This window comes from Gouania willdenowi, chromosome 5, assembly GCF_900634775.1.
Source record: "Gouania willdenowi chromosome 5, fGouWil2.1, whole genome shotgun sequence".
NCBI lineage: Eukaryota > Metazoa > Chordata > Actinopteri > Blenniiformes > Gobiesocidae > Gouania > Gouania willdenowi.
This window is the reverse complement of record NC_041048.1, coordinates 13,935,135-13,947,515: the sequence shown is the minus strand read 5'-3', so window position 1 is coordinate 13,947,515 and position 12,381 is coordinate 13,935,135. Positions and strand designations below refer to the sequence as shown.

Genomic DNA, 12,381 nt, shown 5'->3' with positions numbered 1-12,381 from the left:
CCTCCTGATGACAAAACAAAACAAAATAATAATAATAATGTGCATTTAAACAGACCCAGATATCCATTTGGCTCAGTGTATGACAGCTCTATGAGATTCTAACAACAAAAACCGGCATGGGGCTGGATGTCTTGTTAAAACTGTCAGATCCTGAATAGCACAAGAGCTGCTCTAACCAAACGTGGCTCTGAGCCATAGCACCACACTGACTGTTGGTCTCAGAAAAATTAAATAAATAAATAAAAATAAATAAATCTAACTGGAACAACAAGCAAGAAAGTGTTTAGCTGTAGCTAAGAAAATAACAGTGACAGATGATGTTTAACATTCTCAAAATGTCTGTGAGTGAGGAAAAACTTTATTTAAGGTGAGCTGAAAATGAGTTGCACAACAAAACAAATACAGTGAGAGATTATTCATTCCTCTTTTCATTACAAATAAAATGCACAATGCAAATTCATTCAAAAATACTTAATATTTTATATAACGTACATAATACACAGAAATTCCAAGTGACAAAAAACACAGTGACTGTATGAAATATATATTAAGCCCTAAATCATTTGTTGTTCTTTTAGAAATACAAGTCATTTTTTGGCGCTCTTCTTCTGTTGCACAATTTTTCTTCACTATGAAAATGGTAAAGTGACACTGCACTCAGCAGTTGTTTTCATCATCAATTCACAACATTAAACAACGCATCGAAGCACCATTTTTTTTAGTCAACATTATCAATTATGCTACTAATAATTTTTGCATTATTGTATAAGTTACACACATTGTTGTTGGTGCGAATCTTGAGACGGTCTATATATTTACTTCTATTTTTTTAATTCTTTTATTTTTAATACACCACAGTTGACTGTCCCACGTAAATGGGTCACTCTTTTGTGGGAGGAAGGCAGGCACATTATGCATCACTTTCTGTATTTACTATAATCAAATTAGCATAAAATATAATCCTGAGAGATGTGCAACAGTAATGCATCATAATCATGGACAAGGAAAACACGATGTAATTGAATCAGGAAGGAGACTATGCACACTCTTATATCTGGCAATAGGTTATAGACACACATACTGGGGCTAGCACGCCACCACATGATAAGTGAAACTGTCAGAGCTCATCTCTGTTAGAATTCTTATATAAAATCTAAATCAGAGGTTTTGGCTTTGTTCTGACAATCAAAATATTAATGTGTCGTTGAAGGAAACCCAGAGGCAGTACTCGCATGACAAAGCAAAACACAAGGACAGCCCTTTGTACTGCAGTACTGCCTACTAATAGGAATCTAAAGGATTAAGCAGAAAAATACAGTGAGAATGACCTAATTGAACTCCTCTGTTGTTTTTGACACTGTTGGTGATGCAGCTGTTGGTCCCTTAGTGCATTAATAATCCTAACACAATGTATCCAACTCACTGCTTTCCCTTCCTCCGACAAACATCAGCTTTTCAAGACAAAATGTTGTCTTGTGAACTTATAATCCCACAATTTGCAGAAAAATGCTTGATTAAATCAAAACAAATAAAGCTAATGGAGAGGAACATATTTCATCAGACAAAGACATAGTGCAGATCAATAAATCAAAGGTCATTTGTTCTAAAAAAAAGTTTGTTTTCATCTCCACCGTAAAGACTCAGTTTGTTGACTTTGCTGTTTACGATCAACATCTCGCTCCATCAACGATAAACAGGCCGAAAAAACATGGCATTCGTCATAGTGACAGCAGAAATTCTCCGCCAACGTTACTTTACATAGTGCTTTTGTTTCTTTCTTGTTTGGCTTGCATTTAGCAAGTCAAAGCTGCAGGTTGAAATGGATGGACACGGGGCATTTACAAAAGTCAATCTACATAATCAAAAGAGCCAGCTGCTAAAAGGAGCTCGTAGAGAAACAGACTCTCACTAAACTTATACGATAGCTCTCTGATGAAGAGTCAATCTTTGCCGGGACATGTGAGTATAAATCGTCCTATGAAAAGGGATTGTTAGTGTTTTTTACATTTACTGTGTGAGTAAGTGGCCACCAGTCTGTCATGAATCACTATTACTGGCTGTTATTAGGATGCTGAAAAGATTAAGGCCATATTTATTTCCTGTTAGTCTTTATAAACTGTTGATGTAAATAGTTATTGGACTTGCGTTTCCATCTATAGGCTGTATGGAGAGCAAGGGTTCACAGTGAGAGGCTGTGGGTAACTTTAACACGTTTACATCTTTATTTTAAACATGAAAAAAATAGCACCAGTGGATCAGTCTTAATGCTGAAGTCCAAAGAACTCATTCATTCACCTGACAACTTTGGTCCCGCCCCTGATGACCAGCATGTCAACATTACAAGTCCCGTTGGAATGGGAGAGGAGGTTGACCTCAGAGAACTCAGCCTGTGATAAAATGAGAGACAACACAATTCAATTATACACCAGAAACTTTTGAAATGAAGATATTAGATATGTCCATAATGTCAAACCTTTAATGTTTGATTCCTGATATTAACCCAAACCAATATAAACATAAACCCCTTCCACCCAACCTAATTTTAGGTCACATTATATCTCCATTGTAATTAACATGTAAAGCCTACTAATGCGATGCCCCACTCTGTGAGACCCATTTATTATTATCAATTGGTTAAACATAAGAACACATAAATAAATCAATAAATAAAAAAACAATTAGAAGACACTGCAAAATAACCTCAATAAATCCAATAAAAACAATGTATATTATATTGAAAATTTTAGATGCAGGACGATATTATCTGATGCTTGTTTTTTCTGCTGATATTGGAGCATTATTCAATATTGGATTGGGACACTCTTACTTTTATCCGTTTCTTTCCTCTTTATCGTCCATGGTTTCTCGTCCTTTTATCTACTTACTTTTTTTGCAGGTATCTGAACATGTACTTTGTCCAATGCTTTAGATACACAGTTCAATTTAAAATAGTCAGATCATGAGATATAAGAACTGTGATCAATCAGGTTATCTTTACAGCAGAGACATAAGTTGGCACAGAGGGAAATTGTGTCCTCAAAGAGACACAGCTTTAAGAGCCTGCACTTCCATTCACTTTCCCTTTCCCTTTAAAGTATTACTAATCAAAAACTTAGCAACACCTCACACCCTTAAAAATCAATGTGACAATACCTGCTCCACTCTGATGTCATAATCCCCAAGAACCTTCTTTCCTCGAAACACTTTGGCCCTGAAAGAGAAGAACACAGAAGGAGATTAGATTAGTTTAGACATATTAGGACAGTTGTCTGTGCTGCCCTCTAATGGGCAACACACAGAAGGAGACAAACTTCAGACAGAAAATGGATGCCAGAGTTACTGAACTTTATCAGCATCATCAAAATGAAACCACTTTTCATTTAGAGTCTTCAAAAACAGTGCTAGGATTGGATTCAGGATGATCCATCTGTGGTTTTGAATTATGTGTTTACCTGACAGCAAAGGCTGATGATGTTGCCTTGCTACAATGTTGCTCCGAGTAGCTTAAAGAGCAGATGAGTACAGACAGTGCAGGCATAAACACTCAGAGACAGACAGAGACACGAGCAGACGCACACAGGCTGCCGGCCAAAACACAAAGAGACAAAATGCTCCGGATGTTTCATTTGACATTGCAATGCAACTGCATCACAGATGGTTTTACTCCGCCTCCATCATCAAACCATCACTGTGACACTTCATATCAAATAACTAAGTACTGTAGAATTTTTCAGCCTTGAATCCCCCATCCTACCAATCCACTGGATCGCTGTTAAACTTGCAATGATGCAACATTATTCCGACTTTTAACATCGACTTTTCCTCCACCTGAACTATGAAATATACTACACACTGGATATATTCATCTAGAGATGCCTGTGTCACCTGCGGTGGTGACATCTGGCTCATTAGTCTGGTTCACTAGGATCTGAACATCTGTGAAAAAAACCCTATTGGTGGTTTCTCTTCACATCTAACAATCGATATAATTGGATTGAACATCACTCAATATAGACTACTCATCTACAAAAGGATTGTACTGAGTTAGTGGGAGTGCTAGGAAAGTGTTAAGATAACACCTAATGTGCAAATGTTTCTGTTTCAGTGAGTTTAAAGCACAGAAAGACACAATCTATCTAATGTGTTGCAGTTAAGTCTGTAAATAATTGCTACACTTTTGTAATCAATATCAACAAAGAAGATAGGTAAAAAATGTGAAGGATTGGTTCTTACATGCGCGCCGCTAACCTGCTTCATCTGCTTGTCCTTGTGGTTTTTCTCCTGGACTATATATCTAAGCAAAGTGTGCGGTCATTCATGGTGTACATCTATCACATATTTCTGTTTAGGCTGCTTACCATTACAAAACAAGAGCACTCTGCCAAGTTTAGAGGTACTGTATCTAAAGTACCTTCTGGATCATCTACAAAAATGACATTGTCTATCAATCTTACCAAATTGTACTCAACAATTGAAAATTGCCAAGTATATTGTTCTAGTAGGAGTTCTTATTATTTTTCTTCTGCAACTCCTTTGTCTTGGAACTCCTCCTCGGGTATAAATGCAGCACGAATGACACATATGTCGTCTCGTAAGGGCAATGTCAAGGATGTGCAGTTGACCTTTTTTGGAGCCAAAATGTGTAGGTCAAAGTTGCGTCAACAAAGTGAGACTTCAACGCTTTCAGGATGGCAAAGCTCAGCCAAAAAAAAAAAAAAACTTTTTCCCTATAACTTAGCCACAAATTCAGATACAGTGCTCAGACTGGTACCATTGAACAACATTTCCTTTCAATGTGTGGCCTTGACCTTCGCTCAAGGTCATATTTAAGGTCAAGAATTCCTCCGAAAAGGACTCTGGAAGCCAGAACAAAGTGAGACCTGAATGTTCTCAGGATGACAAAGCTCAGCCAAAACAAAAAAAGAAAAAAAAAAAAAATCCCTATAACTTGGCCACACAGTGAGATACAGCGCTCAGACTGATACCATTGAACAACATTTTCTTTCAATGTGTGGCCTTGACCTTTGTGTTAGGTCATGTTTAAGGTCAAGCTCAGTCTTCTGTTTTTCCAGCATTATTACTTTCAATTTAATTAGTAAAAAGAACAAAGTTGTCAACAAATCCAGATACAGGTGGTCATTTGTGCCAGTTATTTAAATTTTCAATTGCCAAATACGTATTCGCCTTGCAAATACAGGTCTTGCCTAGTTTTATTTAAATCCGTTCAGAACTTTTCAAGATATCCTGCAAACAAACATCTACATTAACAGACAGACGGACTAAGATAACAAACCTCTCACATGGCACAAAAGTTTTTGTAGGATCATTAGTCGATACAAAAAGTGCCAACTGAGCAATAAAAGACCCAGGACAAACGTTCACGCCACATAACCTGAAAAGTGCCATCGCAATTACGTTAGTTCATCTTTTTACATCCCAGCTTCAGGGACAAGAGAACTGACCAGCTGTAACCTATAAATTGTCTCAGAAAGGTTATTCCTGCATATTTCTTTGTTTGCAGTGCGGCACTAACTGCTGTTTACAATATTGCTGAATGCACTTTTTTGTGTAAAGAAAAGGGTTATTTTCTCAATAGATGAAGCAAACCGAGTACTGGTTTCTCTGCTGGTCTACACACATCAATGTGTGCTTGAATAAAACAAAAACAAATAAACTCCAACAGCATCTATCAATCCATTTTCCGACCAGCTTTCCCCTGTTCAGAGTCGCGGGGTCTGCAGGTGCCTATCTCTGGCTCTTATTGTGTGCTAAGGGAGTCCATTTCAGGGCAACATGCACACAGACAGCCACTCACACTCAACTCAATCATGTTTTTGGATTTTGGGAGGAAACTGGACAGGCAAACACAGAAACGACCCAAGTGTCCACCCCAGGGGTTGAACCAAAAACCTTCTTGCTGTGAGACGGATGTGTTAACCACTGCACCACTATCCGCCCTACCCCCAACAACATATAAAGAACAAATAAAGACAGGAATATATTTACACCGTCATCTCTCTTTTTGACGCTGCTTGTTTGTAGCAGGTCCACACCCACACACGCACACGCACACACGCACACGCACACACACACACACACACATGCGCTATCTTTTCAAGTATTTCAGCAGACTGTTTGTACTGTCTTGCAGAAGTAATGGTATTTTGTACTAATATCAAGGATTTTAGATATAATAATCAATTCAGCCTTCTGCACACAAGTGGTATTTTTTTTTTATTTGTAAAAATTAGGTTTTTGAAAAAAGCTGCACTAAAAAAACAGTGCACGTATAATGCTTTGTTGTTGTGATGTGAAAGGCTATTAATCTGTTAATTTTGAATGTTTTTTTAAAGCAAGACAATGTAAGACAAGAGAAGAAATGTGTTAAATCGAACTGTATTGAATTAATCTGGCTTATATGACTTGCCATTCTGTGATACCCACTTAATTCTCTCTATATTTCTGATTTCCAATGTTGTTACAACAAAAATCGCGAGGTGGGAACTGTAAGACACTCTTACTAAAGAGCTTGAGTTTCAAATAAACACAAAAACAATTTTATAAAAACAGTGCCAATTTGGCACAGAGCTAACAAGTCATATCATCATCTTGGGAAGGTGAACATGTATCATGATTATACATTTTAAACAGTAGAAGGAAACAGAATACAGTCAACATGTCCTCTCCTTTTTTAAACAGGCTAAATGGCATTGACTGGGTTGTTTCAGGGTCATTTGACAGGGTCACATTTTCTAAATTGATCTCTGGAGTCCAACAGTCTTAGATAGACTCAAGTACTGATGCATTTGCAATCAATGCTAGGCAGTGCCAGCCAGAGAGAGAACTTTTAAGTGAAGGAACAGCATGAAACAAAATCAGCGTAAGGTCCTTGTTGTAAAGTATAGAAGGTTTTCCATCTCTGTTTCCATCATCCTATATGGAGCTAGCCTTTCATTATATTTGACAAGAATAGTCTAGACATGATGATGGTACAATAGCTGTGCTTGCTGTACTTTAAATAAGGCTGATATTATCATGCCACCAATATTATCGGCAGATATTAGCCATAAAATGTAATATCGGTATTGGTTTTCCCAAAATGAAAAACCGATGTGTGCTGTTGTTTGAGACATCATAATAAAAATGAATAAAATGAACAAAAATTGGTACATCCCAAAAAATTAAACCTATAATTGTCTTGTCTTTGGCTCTGTTTCTTACACGTCTGTTATTTTTGCTCCACTTTCCTCTTCTGCTTTTACAGCCAGAATCTTGTGAATAGACTGTATGCAATTAATGATAAAACAGTCATAAGACTCAATTGTATTTACTGTGTATTACTTTTACATTTTTAACTGCTTCATCGTGATGAGAGAGAACACACAGTGATCATTGGTTTGTAACGGTTGTAAAAATCTTCAAAATATCTCTAGAAATATCCCACAAATGGCTCCATCTTAAAATTCAAGAAACTCACCAAGATCCTTGAAGGTATTTTTGGATCAAAACAAAAGCCATAACAGCAGAGCTGTGCTGGAGTGTTACAGTAAAAGCTTAAATGCATTCTATTCTTATAAGCCCTGATGGCCTTTTAACACACTACTCAAATCTTTGGCAATGTAAGACAATGTCTGCCCCAGTCTTTCTATCACTTAATATCTGGGTATGAAAAGAGTGTGTATAGACAAGACTGCGATGGTAGAAAGGCACTATATGTGTTAAAGACGTCCTGGTTGCCCAATTGTAACAGATGACAGCTGGTGTTAATAAGAAGGTACATGTAAGAGGAAGGAGTCGGGGAGCGGAGCTCATTATCCATCTCTATGGAGTGAGTGCAGCTCCAAACTCACCGGTAGATGTTTTATTCTTCGTCTTACAGCATGTGAATGAATAGAAAGCTTTTTCTGCACTGGTTTAAGGAATCAGGTCCCGCCCTAATCAATGTTACAAATGGAGGTTCTTTCATGAAACTACCCAAAAATATGATGGTGGATGAATGGATCAATTGAACATGTTTGAGAAAACAGCTGAAAACAAGGTAGCGCAAAACTTCCACCGAGCACCAATTATTCTCTTTGTTTTGGCAGTTATCTAGCTCAGTGATCCTGTTAATAGAACCATGATTATTCACACTTTAAAGGCTTGGAAGAAGGTTATATCTCCATTAATAACAATACAAATATGGCACCCATATTCTTTTGAAAAAAGTGCAATGAAATGCGCAATCCCAATTCGATCCGGATCCGGAGTAAAAGAAGATACTCATCACACTCGTCTATTAACTCGACGAGTGTGATAGATTTGTTTCTTTTTTGCTGGATTTATATTTATATTGCCTCATTGTGTTTTTATGTTACCTTGTGTTTTTATTGGGTCAAATTGCACTGCTACATGTTTTTGTAGATACTTATTGATACTGATTGTTCAATTACAATTTTTTTTTTTTAAGACTGATCCAGTCAGTATATTAATCTGGATTCTCTTCAAACTTTAATGGAATCTTCCACAGAGTAAGGCCTACCTTTGGTTACGATTTCGTCAAAATCCGTCAAGTACTTTAGAGGCATTCCTGCTAACAGTGAAACAAACAAACAAATAATATATACGTGGGTTAAAATATTACCTAGTTCGCAATGTTGATCAGTTCCTGATCAGTGGTTCATGGCTCAACTAGTCTGAGACACTCTGATGGTCTATCTCTCCATCTTGTTCTGTTCCCCCTGTCCACTAACCCCAACCAGTCAAAGCACATGGCTGCCACCTCTGAAGCTTTTTCTGCTGGAGACTTCTTCCTGTTAAAAGAAAGTTTTTTCTTCCCACTGTCGCTAAATGCTTGTTCATGTGGATCTTGTTGGGTTTTTTACTTACTATTAATAATTTTATATTTTGATGGCGCTACGAGATGAGCTTTGTTGTAAATCTGCGCTATATAAATAAAGATTGATTGATTAAAGTTTGAATGTAGGGTGCAGATTCAGCCAATGATGGCAAAACTACCAAACATAAGGATGATGTAGCCAAAAGAATTGTAGCCATCTGGCTTTGAGGATCATCAACTCAACATTTATTATTAATATCAGAATCACAACACGGTTTACCATCATTTTCAATGAGCATATTTCATACTTAGTATTACATGTCCATGTTTGTCATACATATTCACCTCAAAGGAAAAAGTTTTTAATTAGAGAGTTCAGGATTACGTTTGTTCCACAGGATTTCCTAGAGCGTTTTATAGCACTCTGTGCTCAATATACCACAGTGCGAAAATTAGCCCAAAAAACCAAGACCACTGATTGGCTGCACTGACTGTAAACGCAGCCTTCAGGCTCTATGTTAGCAATTCTGGTTCATACATTTTTTTACTCAAGGTAAAGGGTGTTAAATTATTCAGCTGTGGCATGTCGAGCGGTAAGGTCTCTACCTGCTGTTATCTTCCTCATTCATGCCCCACAGAGTTCATCCACCACCAGAAATAATGTGTGACGTCAGTGTATGTGGTAGGAAGAGAAAATTTTGTTTTATTTCTAAAGCCCAAGGTATAGTCAAAACTTATCTTGTATTATTTTGAAAGGCTTTTTAAAACACAAGCTTGATAAAGAGAGAGAAAGAGTGAGCAAGCACATGCCGGTGTCAGTATTAGTCACACTAATGCTCCATCACTTTAATTGGTTTGTCTATTTCTGCAGTCTTACCAGTAGTTAGATGGAGAGCTCAAGTCATCAATGGTTGTGATGGGGCATGTCGGCATGGCATGAGTGTTCAGAATGGAAGGAAAATTTAAAAAAAACCTTCTAACATTATTAGTAGTAGTAAAGGAGGAGTATTGATTGTCAACTTTCTTCATACATGAGCGTCTTGTTTGGGAACGACTTACAATAATATGCTGTTTGTTTTACTTTCTGACTTATGTTCTTTATTAAGGACTAAGTTATAATTCTCCTTCTCAAAATGCCTAAATAATGGAGTCTATTTAGTGTACCCTAACATGCTGATTTTTTTTTGCAGTGTTTGTGCACTAAAACTGTTATTTTGTTTTGTTCTATTCCTGCCAATCAAGCATCAACAGCATTGCCTTGCAATTCTGCCCCCATATGCATTACAATTATCCTGATTATTCTTGTAAATCCTTGAGTATGGTCAAAAACTTACTGATTGAACATGATAAAGGTGTTTTTTTTCCACTAATCCACTGATTCAGCCGCAATAATACCATAGTTCATGACCAGTGCGTTGGTTAACTCAGATACGGATCTGTCCCAGCGAAAATCAATCGAATAAATAAAACTGTAAAAACTGAAGAGTGGTAAGTTTGTAAGTTAGGTTTGCTACTACTGGTAATCATTTGTCAAAATCAGTCAATTACATCAACATGAACAGAGAATCAGAAGACACCCAAGCACACACTAGTAGTACCTGAGACTGGTCTTGGTCTTGTCTCATTCAAACTTGAGATTTACCATCAAGACCAGTAGAGACCAACACTATTCTGCTATTATTTGACTTCATTAATGCTAATCAGGAGAAGCACTTGGAACTGTTCCTGATTAATTAATGTTGTGATTAAACACGTACTGTTAGCATACTGATTGTTCCGCCTCCTTAAGTCTTTTCCAGTGCATTAAGTGTCAGACACCTGCAAAGCTTCAAACATCAGTCCATCTTATTTCTAGTCAGAAAAACCTCTGAATACATACTTTTAGGCCTCATTCACCTGTCAACATCTTATTTTCAAATGTTTAAAATAATGCATGACTTATCAGTGGCTTTTGAATACATAGAATGATTTTTTTATTTTATTTTTTTTCGATTTTTGCAAGAATTTAGTTGAACAAATTTGTCAAGATTTGAGATTTTTGCATGTTGTGCTCTGAAAAAGCACCTTGTCTGTCAAATGTATTTTTAAAAAAAGCTGAATTTAAAGAGAAAATGCTCTTCAACTGTTCAACCTTGTCATGGTTTTTAAAATGTATGTTTATGATTATGGTTTTATTTACGTATTTTGATTTTAATGTTTTATTTGCCTTTTTTCCCTCACTCGATGATTATGTAAAAAAAAGAAAACTGATTAAAATGTGTAAAATGATGAAACTAAACAGGCTCCCAGGGCACATTCAGAGATGCAGAAGGTTCTATTAGAGCGAGAAAAGCATCCTTCAAACAACAATGATTCATTGTTGCCTTTAAAATTGGCACGTTTGGACTTTGTGACCTAAAGAGTTGACCCATATGAGTTATTTTAAATGATTCCTCAGGCCAATATACAGCGATTACCAGTATCAATGCTCCGAGCAGGGCTGCCCTCTTGAAATACCGCCCATGTAAGTTTGGAGAGACGGGCCGTCTTTGGCCAGGTCATGTGACCCGGAGAATGCCTGGAGAACGTTTCACTTTACGGCAGTCACATGACCACAGGCTCGGATAAGGCTTTTGCTAGTATTTTTCCACCTGTTCGACTCCTGGTCATGACCGAGGCAGGGCAAAAAGTTTAAAACTGCTTCTGAGGAGGATAAAAAAATGCCGTAGAGACCCAGCCCCCTCCACCGACCCGCCTTCCGCCCGGCGCCGGACACCGCCCCGTGCACGCCGGGTTACCTGTTCCCGTCGGCGCCGACTCCCAGCAAAGGGGGTTGATGACGGTGGCGAGGCCAGGGAGTAAGGGGGGAGCGCCAAGCGGCGGGCCTCTAGCGGCGCCGGCGACTGCTCTTCCAACTGCGGCGGGAGCTCAGCCCCACTTCGCACCCCAGCTTTTAGATCCAATCCTTATCCTGAAGTTACAGGTCAACTACTGTCTGCATACACAATCAAAAGACAAGGGAGTCTGGCCCGACTGCTGCGGCGCTTGTAGCCACTAGGGGCGCTTGACATGATGGTTACAGGTCTAGCACCCCTAGTGGCCAAAAGTTGCACAATGTGCCTTTAAACATGCTTTTCATGTGGATAGTAAAGAATGTTCTTTAATGATTTTCTTTTCTTTTGAGTCTGGTGACGTGATGCATCCCCAACCTTCTTTCTATAACATCTAAAATAACAACAGTTTGAATTTAAAACAATGTTCTGTCTCATGTCAACTGCTGTTTGCAATGTCTTCATCATCATTGTTTTCCTTTTGTTAAACATGTCTATAGTGGGCTGCTTGGAGGCTGCACACATGTAACTCCCACACTGTAAATGTGTTGTGACAACACTCGGAGGAAGTGCAGAGATAGAGACAAAGATTTCATTTAGTACAAAAGATAGAAAATTTGGGAATAAGAGACAGCAGCTATACTGAACGGCATCATTCCATCCAGGCTGTGTTTCCCACCTGTGCAGATTTACTTGTTAAAGAAACAGGAAATGCAAAATGATGGGAAAATATAGCATGTTGAATACATTTCC

General features: G+C 37.9%; 1 protein-coding gene across 1 annotated transcript in view; it reads right to left on the bottom strand.

Moving 5' to 3' along the window:
• syn2b (synapsin IIb) overlaps positions 1 to 12,381 on the bottom strand; it is a 64,165-nt gene that overhangs the window by 30,186 nt on the left and 21,598 nt on the right. Inside the window, exons 2-3 of the mRNA XM_028447340.1 lie at positions 3,154 to 3,211; positions 2,296 to 2,387 (exon numbers count right to left, since the gene is read on the bottom strand). Coding sequence (XP_028303141.1) covers positions 2,296 to 2,387; positions 3,154 to 3,211 — 150 coding nt within the window. The remainder of the gene's footprint in view (positions 1 to 2,295; positions 2,388 to 3,153; positions 3,212 to 12,381) is intronic.